At 41.2% G+C, this 18,391-nt stretch overlaps 1 protein-coding gene across 4 annotated transcripts in view; it reads left to right on the top strand.

The window, feature by feature from the left end:
* The window catches only part of LOC128746585 (FERM and PDZ domain-containing protein 4-like), a 62,026-nt gene that overhangs the window by 22,963 nt on the left and 20,672 nt on the right, over positions 1–18,391 (top strand). For 3 of the 4 annotated variants that reach the window (XM_053843762.1, XM_053843744.1, XM_053843753.1), the window contains exon 2: positions 14,334–14,456. In XM_053843762.1, coding sequence (XP_053699737.1) covers positions 14,334–14,456 — 123 coding nt within the window. Of the gene's footprint in view, positions 1–13,191; positions 13,638–14,333; positions 14,457–18,391 lie in introns of those variants that run through there. The other variant, XM_053843735.1, reaches the window with a different exon arrangement.

Genomic DNA, 18,391 nt, shown 5'->3' with positions numbered 1-18,391 from the left:
GTATGTGGTTTAGGCTGACACCTTGTTGCTCTCTTCCATGGTCTTTTTTTTTACGCACATCCATCTGGAAGTGACTGAAAGACTGAAGAGAGGAAGCGAAGTTCTGTAACTGCTGTTGCTGAAGACAAAAGGGATCCTGCCAACAAATATTGTGGGCTTTAACTGCACATTAGATGAACTAGTTTTGTTTCCAGATGGCTCATGTTTATCCATGAGCAGTCAGAATGAGTTCCCCTTCTGTTTGCAGATGGTGCACAAACCAAGATTGTTTCATAATAACAATGTGTCACAGTTCTTTCACTCTCAATAAGTCTGTCTTTTTAAAGTGGCCCGGCTTTATCGCACATCTGGGGGTATTTTTAGGCGCTACATCTCATCGATCCGTTTCTGTTCGGCCCAAACTCTGTGGCTAGGTTGTGTGTTTTAGTCTGGGAAGGTCTTGGCTGTAGTTCCATTGTATTTGGCAACAAAACTGGCCAACGGGGCATGTTTGTGTTCGGACTATCAGATTACAGTGCTGTGTGCCAGATTTACTTCTGCTGCATGCCAGTGCATGCTGCTACTTCATAGGCCATAGATACATTGTGCTGAGAGCCATCTGACAAGTTAAGGACCTCCTGAAGAACTATTCCGGTACGCCCTTACCTTCATCCCGAAATATTCCCATTACCAGTGAATCACGCCCTCACAGTGTGTGAGCCCAATAGATGCCCTTTTTGTTCTGCGGTTTCACACTTTTTTTTTTCATCCAGGCAAACCTCACATGCCAAATACTGTAATTGGCGAGGGGATACTAGAGTGAGGATGTCCAAGGGATACATGTGGATGGTCACTCCAGTCGTTCCTCTGCTGCTAAAATAAACAGATGATGGCGTCATCTATACACAGCTATTTCAGGTGAATTGACTGGTTTTCTTCTTTTCAATAACTAGCCTCTTTACTGACCACACCATCATCCCATGGCTCATTGACATTTGGAAGCCCCATCTGATCCTTGCCCCGGTGCGTTTGACACATTTGACCAGTGTTCTGCTTCAGGCCGTCTGTGGTCAGGAGTGGATTGAAAATAGAGCGGTCAGTGATGACTGTACGAGGAGATGCACGATAAGAAGAAGTAGCAAATATCATCTCTCTCTCATCTGGTATCAGATGCCCGGTTATCACGGACTTGTTTTGCCATTCATTCTGATTCATTAACTCATCGTTTGAAATAAACATCACTTAATTATAGCTCATATTGCAAGAAGTATTGCGGTGTGATCTTATGAAACTACAGACTTGGAGGAATCAATCTTACCAATTTATTTCCGCAATGGAAATTCAAAAGAGAAATGTTTAAATGGACAGTCAGGTTTCAGAAAATTTAGGAAAATGCTTTTCACCAAAACACATTTTTAGCAACACAAGGCCAGGATAGTGGGAAGGTGGGGGAGGGAGGCATTAAGGCCACAAAGGTATTTGTCATCTTATCACAGGCATGCCAACCATCAGGAACTACTATTCCCACAATACACTGTTCTGAGCTCCTCGGTTGTTGCATCGCAACATACTTTTTGCAGTACTTGAACAAAGTGTAATTGCGCATCCACTCATGATTTTTTTTTTTTTAATTTCTGGAAAATTGATCCACTATAAGTCTTTTCTGTTACAGACAAAGACAATGTTGATAAAGTTATTTTTCATTGTAAGTTTTATCTATATTATCTTCTTTATTATTTTCTTTAATGTTAACAAGGATACAATGTTAGGTAGTGTACTTATAATAATTGTATTGACAAATGATACTATTTACAGAGGCGGTGGAGAGTTGGAGACGCAAAGCGTTAACTTCTTCCTGAGGGGGGCGCAACTGAAAATAATAATAATAATAAAAAAATCTTCTTGTATTGGCAGCATATTAGCAAGTTATTAAGCATTAAGAACTACCGACTAGTGTCTCATTAAACCAGGCAATATTTCACCCAGAATAGTCCCCAAAAGTTCCCGCTAAAAACCCGACTAAAGTGTGAACGTTAAAAGCGTAAATCTGTCCCAAATGGGACCTGATCATTTAGTGAGTGGAATGTGCCTATTATGTAGTGGGAATCATACATGATATATTAAGAAGCAAACCTCCACCGGCCTTGCTGTTGTCAATTGATCAATAACGTTTTCACTCAAATTTGGAAAGTTCACCTTCAGAATCGCAATAATATATATTTTATTAGGGCTGGGAGTTACTCAGGCCGCAGATGATTTTACCAATTTGGATTCATAGATGGCAACATTTCCTAGTGGAACTGAATATCTGTGCCACTTTCACCGGTTAATTCCCAACATTTTGGCACCGCGCTTCATCGTAGTGACAGTACCAACGCAGACCATTGACAGCTGTTTGGAAAAATGTATTTGCCATGTGTTTTAATGTCCTTGTAGTCATGTTGAACTTGAAGATGATTTAGAAATTTGAAAAATGACAAGCTATTAATTTCGTGACATTGCAATGTTTAAGTATCATATTACGTGTCCGGAGGAGAAATATCTATTTGCCGCTCTCATTTGTCAAATTTAAACTCCCGATTCTGAACATCTATGACACTTTCTTGGCCATAACTCATCATGAGCCGTTCATTTTTAACATTCCACTGGAATTATTTCAGGGCATATTGCCACATTTGCTCTCTATAAATCCAGTCACCTCCCATATACTGATGCGAGACTGCGCTCCGAGCTTCCGCTCCCATTTGACCAGATACAAATTGTCATTCATTATGCAAATGAATATCAAATCCTTTTTATTTCTACTCGCATAAGGAGGCTTTCATCATCTCCAATTGTCAAAAGCAAATAGCGTTTAGAATGAGAGCCATCTTTCACATGCCGTATGATTATTAAACACTGGAAAAGGTTTAGACGAGTGTGTTGCCGAGTCAACATGACATGATCGATTAAATGTCATGCGCCTGCAGTCACAGAAAGAAACAGTTTCGGCAGCTAAATCCATATTTTCACGCCATGCTCAGTTAATATGGACTCGGAATTCATTCCTCTACGACATCCAAGTTGAAGCATCAAAGGAGACTGAACGTCCAAACTTTACGACAATGTTCCTTTTAGCGACTGATGCAAAATTCAGAGAGCTCTGACCATCACATCCTTGTGAGGATGTTTCATTAATATATACTCCACTTGCCTCTGCAAGCGCACACTCAATTATTGATCGCTAGATTGGTTCTACAACGTGTTCGGAAGAAAAGGAAAGACAAAAATAACACCGGGTTTTTATCCCCTCTCTTCGTATTGCACGTTTCTTTGTCGGTGCGGTGTGAAATCCATGAATAAGAAATGGCCCCTTGTTAAGCTAAATGACTATTTCAGGCCAAAGCGTTTTGGGACGTTGTACATTTTAAAGCTCTCGCTCAGGAAGCGCTGTGGGTACAAAACTGACATTTGACTACAGGTCTAAAGATAACCGAGTGACATGATAAATGATGGATGAGCCTGCAGTCATTTTGGCCAGTTGTTTGTTTGTGGCCGCATGTATTCGCTAAAGAGGCTACTGGAGCAATTAGTTCTGCTCCAAATACAGTTGCTTTAAAGTGCAGCGAGTATTTACAGAGCTGCACTCATGCTACTGTACGTGCGATGGAAAATACTACCAGTTGTCAGGTGCATGCGGACAATGTAACACTGCCGTCACTACCACTGTCATGGTAAGGTGAACTAGAGTACTGAAGTACAGTGCTGAAATACAAAAGAATATTGACCGTCCATCACGACATTTTTATTGCATGTTCTCTCAAGTAAAAAATCAGGGAAAAAGTTATTTTTTTTAAGTGGTTAGTATCCTGGTTGCACAGGGTTAACCATGTAAATATCATATGGAGGCTCTTAACATAACAAGGTACATGTGCCAATACATCTCATCTATTTTGAAGGACAAGAAATGCATTTTAATATGACTATTCAACGCTATGGGGGAAGAAAAACAGACAACAAATGACAAAAAAAGAAGTGTTAAGTTTTAGTATGTATGTAAGTGAGACCTCATGAGGGCTGCCCACGTGTGGCCACTGGGCCGTGCAATACCCTGTGAGTTGCAAAAGAACATATTATTGCAAAATAAATGAGAACAAGAATGGGAGGCTGAAAGGTGGGAGAGGAAAAAAAAATAGAATGTGTTGCTGTTGCTTTGGCGTACATTGGCCAACTCGAAAGTTTGTCTGTTACCCTGTTATTTAGCCTGTTTGATACAATGTGTGCCTGAGATCGTGCTTTAAGAGGTGAGTGCTGTGGTAGACATGAGTCCTGTTAAATTGTTTGTTTAAATAATTCATTATTTTAGGACGGTTCACTCAGAAGAAGTCATACAGTGACCATGTTGCCATGTGCCAAGTGGGACGTTTCATTAGGTTTTCACTTGTGTCTCCAAACTTGTTCGTCTGCCAGGAATCTGCAACACTTTGCACCTGTTTTTATTTGCTCTGGCGATCTTAGTAAATTTAATGCACAATTTTTATCGTTATTTTACGGCATTGCTCACGCACTCACGGAAGTATGGTGATGGGCGCCAGTATTTTGTGTCAACTCCAAAGAGACACTGAGTATTTTCAGTCCAAATAATTATGCCGCAGCGTTGGGTACAGATGTTAAAGTCAGCTGTTTTGACATGGACCCACTGAGGGATGGAGTTGTTGAAGTGCAAGTATTTAACATGCGTTAACGCGCTCTGCACTCATGGATGTGAACTAACAACTCCCAGGTGAGGAGGAGCAAACACAAAAATATCAATGTGCATGTGCACCCACGGTTACATCACTCACTCATTCAACTTGAATTAAATACTTTGAACTGTGCAAGATGGCAATAACCAACTAGAAAACAAGTCCAACTGCCATCCAGCTGTGAATTCCATAAAGCTGCTGAACACAACAAGAGTTTTCAAGACTTGTTTTCCATTTAGATTACAGTCAACAGAGCAAAAGTGGCAAGGATGAAGATGGTGCTTTCATTGGGGGGGGTGAAGAAACACAGTATTAGTGGTGAGTATATCAGAGGGAAAGTGTGAGGAGAAATATGGACACAAAGTTAGTGAGCCTCAGATGGTTCGACCATGTGGCTCGGACAATAGGTGACTAGGCAGGATTGAGGTGGAGGAGGCTGAGTAGATACACAGAAACTGTTGTATGATGCTGACCTTGTGCGTGGCTTCTTACTACACTAAAACCAGCAAAACCGCAATTTAAATCTTAGTGCTCTTCTGTGTGCCTCTCAATGAGAGTGGGAGCCTGAACAGATGAGCCAACGTTGGTCCTGGATGGGGTTGATCTCACAACTCCAGACACTGTTTACTTTTGCCATCCATTGCATCATACATCATCTGCTTCTATCTGCGCTGTGACCTTGAATATCTCTATAGATAAAATGTACCATTCATTTTGTGATGCTAAACTGACTATTATCTTTATATATATTTGTTTTGAGTGAGCAAGGACAATGATGGAATCAGTGAGGTGGAAGTGATAATAAACCTAACCTACCGTCTCAGAAAAATCATTGTGGCCTTACGATGGTCACTCGTGAATGCTTCACGGTCGGTTCTTTCCCCACACATAACAGCAATAAGCATCATAAGCTTCTGTCTTGCTGTCCATTCTGGAGTTTCATGAGTCCATCACATATTACAATTTTGTTTTGCCCTTTTTCTATGTTTGATTTGGGTTCTGCTCTGACATTTACACGGATGCATTGTGGTGCTTTGCTGTGGACTGTGTTGTCCCACAGAGCAGCACTGCTGTGCAGCAAAGGTTGAAGCGCGACACTGTTCAGTGTTTTAGCTGATCACGGAGGCGAGGACATGAATAAATCACTGTGGCAGGTTGCGCCACTCATTGTGCTCTTGTTTGTACATTGCCAATACGAACAAATACAATTAATATTTTACTCAGCGGCTTGACTGCAACATGCTATTCTTGATGGACCAAATTTGCATGCATTATCATTAAAGTTTAATGCCATTTCCACCTTCACCAAGGACGTTACTTGAGTGTTATCTGTCTGTTAGTGTGTAAGTCAAAAGCACAAATGCATGGATTTCAACAAAATCTTTTTTGAAATTTTATGAAAACAGGACATTGGGAAGGTTATTAAATTTGCTGTAATTGGTGTACAATCTGGATCCACAAACGGTTTGAAGGATTTGTCACTGTCTAAACAGAGATAGCCGCAGCACTAGCTCCCGGTCTTCCGGGCTGCTGTAGTCCATGTTGTGCCTGCGAATTCCAGATTGCCACTGCCACTCTCTGTCCTATGGAGCTTATTGATGTCAACCATGTTTCTCCTTTGTGATGAACTTAACTATGACTGTAAATTCCGGACTATAAGGTCAGTGGTGCCGGCACTGTGATCACTGTGAAACTAGGTCCAGCATCAGGACTGACTCATGAAACCAACTAGGCAATGTTCTGAACTTGAATGATGAACTTGTCACATCTTTTATTGACATTAAAGCACTCAAAATGTGCTGCTTTCGCCGGCGTGTCCGAAGTCGGCCACAGGCAGCTGCTGCTTCTGATTCTCATCTTGCATTTTGACCGTTTTAAGGTAAATAAAACCCCTGTGATTTCATCAGTTTGATGTTAAGGCTCAATATTTTGGCAGTATGATGCTCTGTAGCCTGTAAAAATCCATACATTAGCCATGTTGTTGCATAAGCCACATGGTTCAGAATGCAAGAAAAAAAGTGGTGTTTTAAAATCTGGAAATTATAGCAATGAACTAAACTTTAAAAAGGGCAAATGAGACCATAGTTTAGAACAGTTTCTGTACTACCAATAATGACTGTAATAAACAAATTGAAAAAGACAAATAAATAATTTAAAACAAGCTAATAATAAAAAAAAAAACAATGTTCATAAAAAAAAGACAAAATAACAGAAATGTTCCATGGAACTTAGTGTATATCAACACAACACTTTTTACCTTCCAAACTGCTTTTATGACATTATTTTAAATTCTGAGGCCATTCCTCCCAGAGTCTGTCTGCCTGTCATGATACCTGTTGAAAACTTTAGCTGAATCATCACCGAAAACAAACAGTCGGGGGCAGACTAGGATCTGAATCCTCACAGTTACTGTTAGATATTCTATACCAAAGTTGTTGTTCTTTGTGCCTGGACCACAGGGTGTGCAGTCTACAGCCTTCCTCTGATTTAAATTCATCTTCTTACAAATCTTTTCCCACTTTGGAATATTAGAAGTCTTTACCCCCAGTTCTTTTTGAGAACCTTCATAAATCTGTCACCCAGACCTTCAGTTATAATATAGTAATACACTGCTCTTTGGCTGCTCCTCCCATAAGACTGCTATCAACCATATTTCAAACACTAAAAAGGGATCAAACATCATAGTTAAAATACATTTTTAAATAGTGTTAATGAACAGCTTGATAGAGATAAATGCGACCTGAGCGCTCCCAACATTCTGATACTATTTTAGTACTTCTTGCGTTAGATCCTGGCTATTTATCTTCTTTGGACACACAGGCATTTACCAGGTTTGCATTTTTAAAAGCAATATTCAATGGCCATGTGAAGACGATTCAAGCTCCCTCATTTGATCTATAACACAATTTAAAAGACATTATGAAGGAGCATTTGGGTACAATTGAAATTACACTTGCTCAGCTTCTGTGTGGAACACACTCACACAGAGACAGCAAAAAAAGCAGAGCTGGAGACAATCGTATAATGAAGAGTGGTGCTCTGCTGGACGATTGCAGATACCGGGGTTTGATTTATAGAGCTGGACATCCTGATAAACGCCCAACTAGTTGTTGGTCTTGTTTCCTTTGAATACATTAACCTTGAAATGGATTAACTTCATTGACATCCAAGAGACGTATGGGAGGAGAACAGCTGGTTTGCTGTGCTTTGTCTTGTGTGTGGACATGGGACATGGACAAACCGTGAAGATACAATCATGCTTTTTGTCCCAACATGCTTTGATGGAAGCGATAGCAGTTAATTCATGCGTGAGCAGGAGGACAAGGCAGTACTGCACTCCTCTGATCCCATAGTGGGAATAGGCCTGGTGTATATGCAGGACAGGTGATGACTCACTAGAAATGATTTAGAATGGAAAATGAATGAATTCAATGAGTTGCTCAAGCCTCCAGCAGGATATGTGTTTGTTGTATGTTCAACAACAATTCAATTTCAGTGTGTGTAATGGCTCCCGTTGCAGAATAAATGTCTGATCTGAAAAATAATGCTGCATATAAACTCATCTTTCCAAATGAATAGAGCCACTTCGGTTTGTTCCGGAGGAAATTTTGACATGTTCAGTGACACAAAAATCAATCCAGACACGCAGAGATGAGTGGGTCGGGTCTTCACGTGTGTGTCGACCCCTCTATCTCTCCATGTCTGGATTTTTTTTTTTTGCCTTTGAACATGTTTACTCCACGTGATTTGACCTGTAAACTAATTCTTAGCAAACACGTGTCCTCTGCCTCCCTTCCTCTCTGCGACTGAAGCTTTGTGCACAGCATAAAGTTCGGCAAACAAAACCACATTCTGCAACGGGTGAATACCAATATCAAAATAATGACATGAATAAATGTGGCTAGAACATGTTGCTAGGTAACTTGCGGCAGTTGGGTCACAAATGAGTCCAGGAAGTAGTGCAGTGGAAGAGTCTCTTCTTCTACTCATTCAGAGGATATACCAAATGTGTCTGCCTATGCTGATGTTGAATCTCATTCAGATTCGAAAGAATCCATAGTTGGACAGACTGTAGCGACAGCAGTTAAAGCTATTATTTCATTTTGTAGAGTAGTGAGTGCATGAAGTACCACAGCCAAGAGAGAGGCAGCACTGAACTTGGTTAACTGTCTGTATGAAAATTTGAGTCTCTTATAACGTCCTTGCGTCTGGTCAAGGTGTCCAATCTTTTCCAGTATTTGCAACACTCTGCTGAGCTTATGGCGACAGAAATATGCCCCTTGAGAGGCATTGAAAGGGTTGAATGACCCTGTTACAAAGGGTTAAGAATTGATGCAGAGTGGGACGTGGTGAAACGTGGGCTTTTGTGTCGCTGACTGTTGTTAGCATTGTAATGAAGTGTGCTAAATTGTCTTGTAAGTGGCTTTCACCCTTTTGTGCGAATTCAGTCAGTCTGGATAAAGATCTTGAGAGGTTTTATAGATTATGTGTCCGGCCAGCACACACCCTGGTTTATGTATGTGTGCGATAAATAGACATGCTATTGGCAGAGACGGTCTCTTGGATGACCCAAATCCCTGGGCGGAACCACAAAAAATGCTACACAGTCTTGTTCAACCTGCATTTTCCGCCAAGTCAAGTTCTGAATTGATCAAGCGCAAGTGTGTCAGCAGCATTTTAGTGAAGCAGGAACTCAAACAGTTTGTAGCTGGCCGACGTGGCTACACATTTTTTTTTACATATATACATATATATATATTTTTTTACATACATAATATTAGACATAAATTGCATTGTTTTTGTCACTTGCACTTTCTCATTTTGGGAGAAAAGAAGCATTTCTTTTCTGAATAAACTGAATAAACAGCCTTTATCCTCAGTTCTTGCTTTAGGGAACCTGGAACAGCACAGAAAACATCTTCTTCATGGTTTTCCACTTTGTGTCACCCTCCTCCACCTTCATCTACGCTGATCCTTGTCACGTCTATCCATCCATCCATGGTCAGTGAACCAGCACTTAGTCCTGTTCAGGGTTGCGGGGAGTGCTGGAGCATATCTCAGTGGTCATTGGGCAAGAGGCAAGAATTACACCCTGGACAGGTCACCAGTCCATCGCAGGGCACACACACCATTCACACACACACTTGTGGGAGGAAACTGGAGTACCTGGAGAAAACCCACAAGCAAACAAACTCCAAGGACACTGTTAATATTTTTGAGGTGGAATAAAAAGAAAATACAAGGAGCAATAATCGATTCTGCCAAAGACAACGATGACAAATTTAGACAAAAATATATGTGAGTCGACAACTGTTAAGTGGTCAATTTGCATTTTCAAGAAAACTCAGCTAGTGATGTCTAGACGAGGCTTCATGAAACAGTATTGCAGAGGTGATGAAACGGTGTCCTATTTTTCAGAGGCCACTACATGGTGCTCTTGGTTTAACATTGATGTAAGGTTTCATTGAATTAGTTGTTCAAGTTCAAACAATTTACAGCAGACTCTGAAAATTGGACACTGTATCATGAAACCTCATGGCTCATCACTGAACTCAGCTATTTTTCAGATGAGCTTACTGAGACCAAGACGGGGGCGAGAGCGAGACTGATCTCAAATTAAAAGCACTTTATTTTGATAAAATGACTGCTGTTTCTTTTGCTGTAAGAAGTGTTTGCTTCTGTATTCTGTATTCAGTTTGGTCTCTGTTTTGGTCTGGACTCAGTCTCGACAACAACCCTTGTAAGTAATGTGGAAACTGAGATTCAAAAGTAGCCACACTATTGTGATTGAAAAAAGATTAAATACAAGACAATATCCCAGATTTTGATAGTAAATTAAATTTCACTTTTTTCTTTAAAAATAAATGAGAATGTTCGACCTGCAGCCACAGTCCCGCTCGGAGTCGTGATTTGATTTTTCCACGAGTCTTTGCTTTTGATTTTCTAATGACGGATGGTTGTAGCAATCTCACACTGCATGACAGGCGCACACTGTGCACATCATTGTCTCAGCTTCAGACGGATGATAAATGATCATTTGTCTGAGTCATTGTGTGTCACTCTGTTAAGTACACTGCGTGTGGACGTTTTTACAATTTATTATTTCCCATGTGTCAGCGATGCTTATGCAAAGGCTTGAGCCTCCACTGCGTCATCCATCAGCCGCATTGGATATTTTGTCCTTAAACATCCAAATGGAAAGACGGAGTTGATCAATAGCTTTCATGGTGGTCTGTGGAGGGCTGGAAATGACAAATCAATCTCGGCGTTTTGCTGTGGACAGAAACAACACCGTGTAGTGAAATTCTACGCCGCTGACTGCAGTTTGCATGAACTTCAACTGGTTTAAAATAGTGGTGATGTGATGTTATAAGGCGGTAAAAGAAGACTTCTTGTGGTGAGATCACTTTTGGTCTGACTTTTTAAAATTGATACTTTCAACCTCAGTCTTTACCAAATCGTTTTTCAAGACTTTCTAATGATGCGCCATGCTTCTAATGTTCAGATTCTCCATGTAGAAGACAAGAGACAGTCCCACCAAGGCTCTGTAGAATGAGCTAAAATAGGACGTTATCTATACGTTCTCTTTTTGTCATTTACAGACAGAAAATTAAGACCAGAGATGTAAATGCATTTGCATCAGCCACCCTTGAAATGAGTTCGTTTTATTTCCCTCCAGAGGGAAGCCAGCGATTGATTTGTGGCTTTAAGTGATGCATTTTGGGGCTGGGGGTGTGAGTCATTGACCCTCCAGGCACAGTCTATGACAATGACATGATTGATCATGAGCTGAATGAAGCGCTATACTAGGTAAAAAATATTGCAAAGGATTCTTGGTAATTTGAGGTTAATGTGGCAGCGTTTTGATTTTTCTGTGCTACATGATGAGAACAAAGCCTTTCAAAATATGAATACTTGATCAAACATTTTATACTGGCATCTCTAGGTTCACATAGCTTCATAGAGAGAGGAGAATAATGTTAGGAATAATGTTAAAATAATGTTGAGTTCGAAGTGGTAGTGATGCAGATTCATGGGTTGGTACCAGACGGGTAAGCTCAGAAATGAGCCGACGAACAGGTCATGTGGCTATGTCTGGAGACAAAGTAAGGGAGGGAGGACTCAGGTGGTTTGGACAGGAGAGACTGGCTGCTCTTGAAGAAGCATGGCAGAGCACAGCCCCCACCTGATTTTCGACACATGGATTTTTCCATGTCAAAAGCTGATCAATATTATTACACATGCAGAGAGTATCAAGCAAATCATTTTCAAAACTGAGTCTGAAGGCAGTGGCGGTGGTTTCATTTTTGATGCCGGTGCATCTACACTGCAAAAACTCAAACTCTTACCAATATTTTTTAGTCAAAATATCTCATCCTCACATCATTCTTTCACTTATTCTGCAATACGTTTACCTTGAAATAATCCTTAGATAGAAGAAGTATAAAATAAGTAGTATAAAATAAGTCCCTCCATTTTGCTGAAATGTCATTTATAAGGTGAATTTATCTCAAATCACGATAAAAAAATAACCCTTTGAGTTTTTGCAGTGTAGATAGATAAGACTGCATAGACAGTGTTCAGCAGATGATTTAACATATACTGTGGATGGATGCCAAATCCATCCAAGGAAGGCCATCCTTGGATGTTAATTTAATGGGTGGTGCTTCTTGAATGCCTCTGGTTATCCACAGACATTTACGGGCGGCAGGTGCTCAAGCCAGAAACCCATAAAATGATTTTTTGACTTTTTCTTCTTCTTGGATCGACTACAAAGGCAAACAAATTTCCCATTCATTTCTATTACTCCTGGCCGAGTCATCGGCTTTTTGCACATCTGGTCAGAGGAGCCATTTTTGGCTACTCCACGTTGCATAAGGAGAAACAGGGGTGGGGACGATTCCGATTCCGCCAGACACCAAAATACATTATGGATGGACCTGATGATGAAAAAGAGCGTACATTTTCCCCAAAGAATTTAAGAAGGAAGATAAGAAGTGTTGCTGCAAATAGGGTGCTTTTCTCATGCATGGAAGAAGGTTAGTGCTCGAGCACCACTAGGAGTCTATGTGCCGGCTGGGAATCATTTGCTCCCATGTGGTCATGAGACATCTGTCAGACATGCTTGATGAAAAAGCCATGCTGTAGCAGGGCGTGATGAACGTTGTTGCCATCTTGGTGGACAAGCCAATGGAGGTAGTCGTGGATATCATGCAGACTATCAAAGTTCTTCGAGCATCTTGGTCTGAGGTTAAAGCTTTTCGAGATTTATCATTGTTTCAACGCACTGCTGTCGGAATATCCTCTTACCCCTCAAACACTATCTCTGTCGACATGTCCCTCTCATTTTCTCTTCCCTATACTCACACAAGGACTCATATTCACCCGCACACACAAGCATGGATTTGTTTTCTCTGTGATGAAAGGGATTATGGGATAAAGGAGGCGAGGCCACTGCAGTTTACTTCATATCAGACCAAAGCTTCTCCCTGCAGCAGCAGCAGCACAATGACAAACAGATGAATGTCAGTGGAGATTCTCACACCCTTAACTTTCCAAGTCCGTGATTGGGATCCTCAAGTTGAGCTGGATTTGTTTTCTTTGGATTGATAACCGGCAGATTGCATCGGACTGCAGTCTGTTGATTACAGTACTCGGGGGAGCGTGGCGCGGCTGTTTTGGTCAAGGTTGATGGAAGAAAGCCATTGTTGGAGATGCTTCTGGGGATGTTTGGACCTTTTCTTTCTGGCTTCCGTTCGACGAGACAACTGGCCATCATGATTAAAACAGAAACTTCCTGGAGCACTCTGATGATCTCAGGACTACCTTTTCCCTTCGGCATTAGAAGCCAGAAAAACTGATGAATCCGTCCCATCAACGTCGCCATGTGGGACCCGATGGCTTGGAGTCGTACGGCAATGACATCATTATCTAGTATGTGCTTTACGGAGCTCATTATTCACAGTCAGCTGCTGAATCAGTCCCTCGCTGTGGTTGCATAGTAGCCTGACACGCCGCTAATCTTTTCTCTGGCACTGTCGCCGCGTGTCGGCTCGCGAACGCTGGTTCTAGGTCAGAACAATAAAGTGTTCTCATATGAGCGAGAGAAGTGTTGATGATTCAATTCTTTGATGCGATGATCGTTTATTGCACCGTTGCATCATTTCTCCCAAGATGAAAACTTTATGAACTGTGTTTGATGGGCGTGTGAAGTCACTTCTTCGCATTGTGAGGAAGAATACATGCTGAGAAATGCTTGTCAGTTCTGGTCTTCAGTCTCCTTGTTTTCATTCTTCCCCTGGCCGAGTTCCATCCAGCCTCAATCTCCTGAAATCCTCAATGACATTATTAGTGTAGTCTGCAATAACCCATTCATCTGTCACATCGAGGACAGACGATTGTGATTTTATGGTGCGGCGTCCGCAGCCAAACATGCACATGCGGTCATTGTTGGTGATTGAAAAGTGCATGACAAGTGCGTACAAGTACTTTTAACCAAAAAATGTACGTGGAAAGTTGGGTTATATTAATGGAAGTAACCATGCTTTCAAGGGTTGGTTGTTGGGGACAATCCTTACATCAGTTTGTCATGTATTGAGGTTTGTATTTATTCATTTTTCTTTGTTTCAGTCATAGGAGTAAAACATCGGGCTGGCCCCCGCCTGGACCAGGCTCTTGGGGTGGACTGCAGGGGCCACCGTATAGCTGGGACAGCATGAGCAGCACCAGGGAGGGCCGGGACCTCCTCACCAAGTACGTACTGATGGCTACTTTCAACATGCATGCTGTGAAGTGGAGGCCTCTCCAACACAAATAAAAAAGCATTCACACTTGAAATATCACGCAGCTCAAGTAACGTGATGATATTTTAAAATGTGTCACTGAGATGAACCACGCAACTGGTGACTTTGGCCCGGAATGGAGTTGCAGGGGGGAATTTAGCCCAAGACATATCACCACCGTACGCAGGAAATGACGTATGCAGCACAACTACAGTTCATTACTTCAGTCGCAGAATTAATAACAGTGAGAAGAAGTTATTTGTGTCCGGAGACTCATGTTTGGCACTGACTGAGAAATAGGTGATTAAACGGAGGGTTGGATGATATTACTGCGCGAACGTGGAAGTGCTCCCAAGTGTAATTCCACCCCATATTATAGTTCTCCCGACGATCCACTTTTATTTTGTCTGGCTATAATCGTCATGTAACTACTCGCATAACCGTATTTAAATAGGAACTACGTGCAAAACTTAGGTGTGTTTGGGATCCGCATGAAACCACTTGCAATGCTAAATGCTAACCAAAGAATGACCTAGCATACGTACAAAGACAAAGACAGGTATGTATCAACCCGTCTAAGATCAGGGAAGAACAGTGGTGTTTTCATTTAAACAATATCCCCCAGAGGGCATAATGTAAGAGTGTTCTCTCTGCCAGCATGTCCTTTGTGAGGTCAGGAATGACGTGAAAAAAAGTGTATACTTTTCTGAGAGGACCGGCGCTGACAGGGAAGCTTCAAAATCTTGCCTTCAACAACCATGCAAGATAACACTTCCAGACTGATATTTTGTCCTGTACAGAATACGACATTTGAATTTATAGGGTCCATTATCATTTTAAAAGCCTCTGAAATGAGTCGGATAGAGCCATCTAAAGGTGTCCTACCCATCAGCAATGGAATACTAATGATGGATGACATTGAAATTTCTGGCCTTCATATTACCTTCATTGTGTTATTACAGGGCTTTGACTTAGTTTGAGTTGTTACTGTAAATGACATCACATTTATTTGAATTTATGATTTTCAACTCTGACTGAGAGAGAAATGAATGATAAATAAATTCTCACCTTTTATTTAATTAAATCATCATTACTTTTTTTAATGCAAAAAATAGTTTCTTATTGAGTTAACTTCCCCAAACCACTTAATACTGTGTGGGTGACTTGTGTTCAAAGCTCTATTGCTCAAGCCTGGACCCTGGAGCCTGTTCTCCCTCCTGCCATCCGGTAGACGGTTCCGCAGCATCCGATGCAGAACCACCAGATTCAGGAATAGTTTCGTTCCTGGTGCTGTCAGGCTGCATCTGATATTTATTTATTTTGGACATATAATTTCTGTTTTTGGAAACTCTATTTTTATTTAAAAGCTGACCACATTCATGTCTCTGTGCATGTTTAGATACATGCAAATGTAGACATTATGTTAGTGTTGAAATACAAGTTTGTCTCCAAAGCAACTGGTGAACAGTGTTCTGAAAGGTGCTTTATAAACAAAGCATTATTATAATTGTATTATTATTATTATTATCATGAATTACTATAGTGTATTTTGTTTCATTTACTCTGCAGTATATTGTGTCTAAATCATAGCCATCTACTTCCACCTCATGGTTAAGAAAAAAATATGAACTGAGTCAACTGAGAGATAAAAGATATTTTCTGATCTAGCTCTGACATAGACGTAAGATGTCAGTGAATTTGATGCCGTGAGTTAAAAGTTACTTTAGGTTTTGTGTGATAAGGAGCAGCCAACTACGATGCTCATTGCAGGCTCTCACTCGATAGTCAGTCGGGTGATAGTTTAGTACCTTTAGCGTCTGCCTTAGTCCGAGCAGTCGGATTCTGCAGTGACGTCATATACATGCGACGTTTGATTTTATAGTCCAAATAATTACGTGTTTTCACAAGCAAATAAATCATAAACAAACATCATTGTTTAGTATTTAAATTGAGGTACAGGATATGTGCGATCCATGAGACAAAGTGGACCAGAAAATAACTCCCTCTCCCCATACATTCTTTTTTTGCCCCCGATCTTAGGTCCCATGGACGGACCGGAAGAGGTGGAGTCTTAGGCTACCTATTCCCCTTGTCTGTTATGTGCCCCCTACATATCTATACGCTATTCTTTCTAACTGCTGGTGGCCTGTGTTTTATCACTTTTGAGTTCAGTTCATCTGACCTCATATAGCTTTCCTGGCATCATCGCGTAGAGACAAAATTTTCTACCAGCACCATCTGGCCTCCAATTTACATACAGTACAGCCTGTCACGTAGCACATGTCAGGACCACTTGCCAAGCTCAGATGACTTTGTCCTAAACAAGTACGGTGAGCAAGGTTACAAGGTTGGACTTCAAAACAGCTCCCACAGAGTGACACAAGTACCAATCAGACTTGGCTGAAACATCATTTTCCCGGCAGTACACGGGGTTGAGCCAAAGTCTGACCAATTATGGCCATAAATTTGGCTCCAGGAAGACATTACAAAGCAGTAAGCCTTCTTCTTGGTACGGTCTTGATGAGACCCACTGAGTGTGGCGTCAACAAAACTCTGTGAGAGAGTCCACAGTGCTCTGTAGTAACTTGTCTGGTATCATCTCTCAGAATAAAGATAGAAAACAGTCAACTACCAACCCTAACCCAAGTATAACAACCGAGCCCTGTGAGAAAACCCTCCAACCAAAGCTTTGATCGTGACTTTGTGTTAAAAACAAGGGAACTCTTGTATGTGTGTTCTACCCAATGCTTCAGTACCTAAGTATCAAGGGGCTTTGATAAACTGACTGGATACACAGCTGACATAATAGTTGTTCATTCATGGACATACACTACGAGATACAAGTAACATCCGACTTACGTCCATCCGTACTTACGACCACAGCCAGCTGACGCTTACTATTGTTATTCTGATTCAATGTCTGGCACCGCAGCACGTAGCAGCCCGGCAACGCATACAACAATTATGTTTTGTCACTATCAACATGTGTCAACCATGATCTTACGTTTTCTCTGAAAAAAAATGAGATGTCCTTGAGATGAAGGACAGTGACATGTGAATAAATTAACAAGGATTGCCCTCCACCCCCTAACTCACGCTGCTGCCCTCCCACGGGATTAAACCCCTGATGACTCTGATGAGAATGGCAAGATGAGCCGACGTCGCAGATTGAGACATGCTTCATTACAGGCAGATTTAGCTTCAGATTTCTCCACAGGGTCCACGCTGCATTGTATCCACGATGACAGTGCGTATGTGAAGGAGAGTTGACAAAGGACTGATCAGATATTCACAAAAACATGGGAATATATATGTGCCTCTTTTATTATTGGTTCAATCGGAAAAGATGAGATAAAAATATGATGAAACTGTGGAACTGATGTGGTGAATTTCAACGTCTATAAATGCATTTGTGTGTGTTCAAATATGAGATGCATTCACTCTGAATCAGAAAACCGGAAATTCTTGTTTAGTCACGTCAGTGAAAGTAGACTTAACTTCGTGGATGTAGACGTTAGCTTCATCTTGAGTCAGTGTATGAGGTATCTGTCTGTATACTGATGCTATGCATATGTTGCTGGGTATTTAGAAAAGCGGAGACGTTTATGTACCGCCTTCTGCAACATAAAAATAGAGGTGGTGGTTAGCTAAGCCATAAGATGGCGCACCTTTTGAGTCTATATTTAGGGACAAAGGTAGGGTTAGGGTAAGGCATGAGATGGTGCTCTGTTCATTCTACATATGACAAGGTGCTATTGCTATTTAAAGCGCATCAAACGGCCGTCACTAAGAAGGAGAGCCAGGTCAGGGGTCATAAGTAGCAACTGACCAATATGTTTCATATATGCGTGTCGTTAGTAGCGACGCTAGGTCCACACCCCTGCATGGAACGCTATATGGGAAGTA

This window comes from Synchiropus splendidus, chromosome 1 (assembly GCF_027744825.2).
Source record: "Synchiropus splendidus isolate RoL2022-P1 chromosome 1, RoL_Sspl_1.0, whole genome shotgun sequence".
Lineage (NCBI taxonomy): Eukaryota > Metazoa > Chordata > Actinopteri > Syngnathiformes > Callionymidae > Synchiropus > Synchiropus splendidus.
This window is presented reverse-complemented; position numbering and strand designations above follow the sequence as displayed.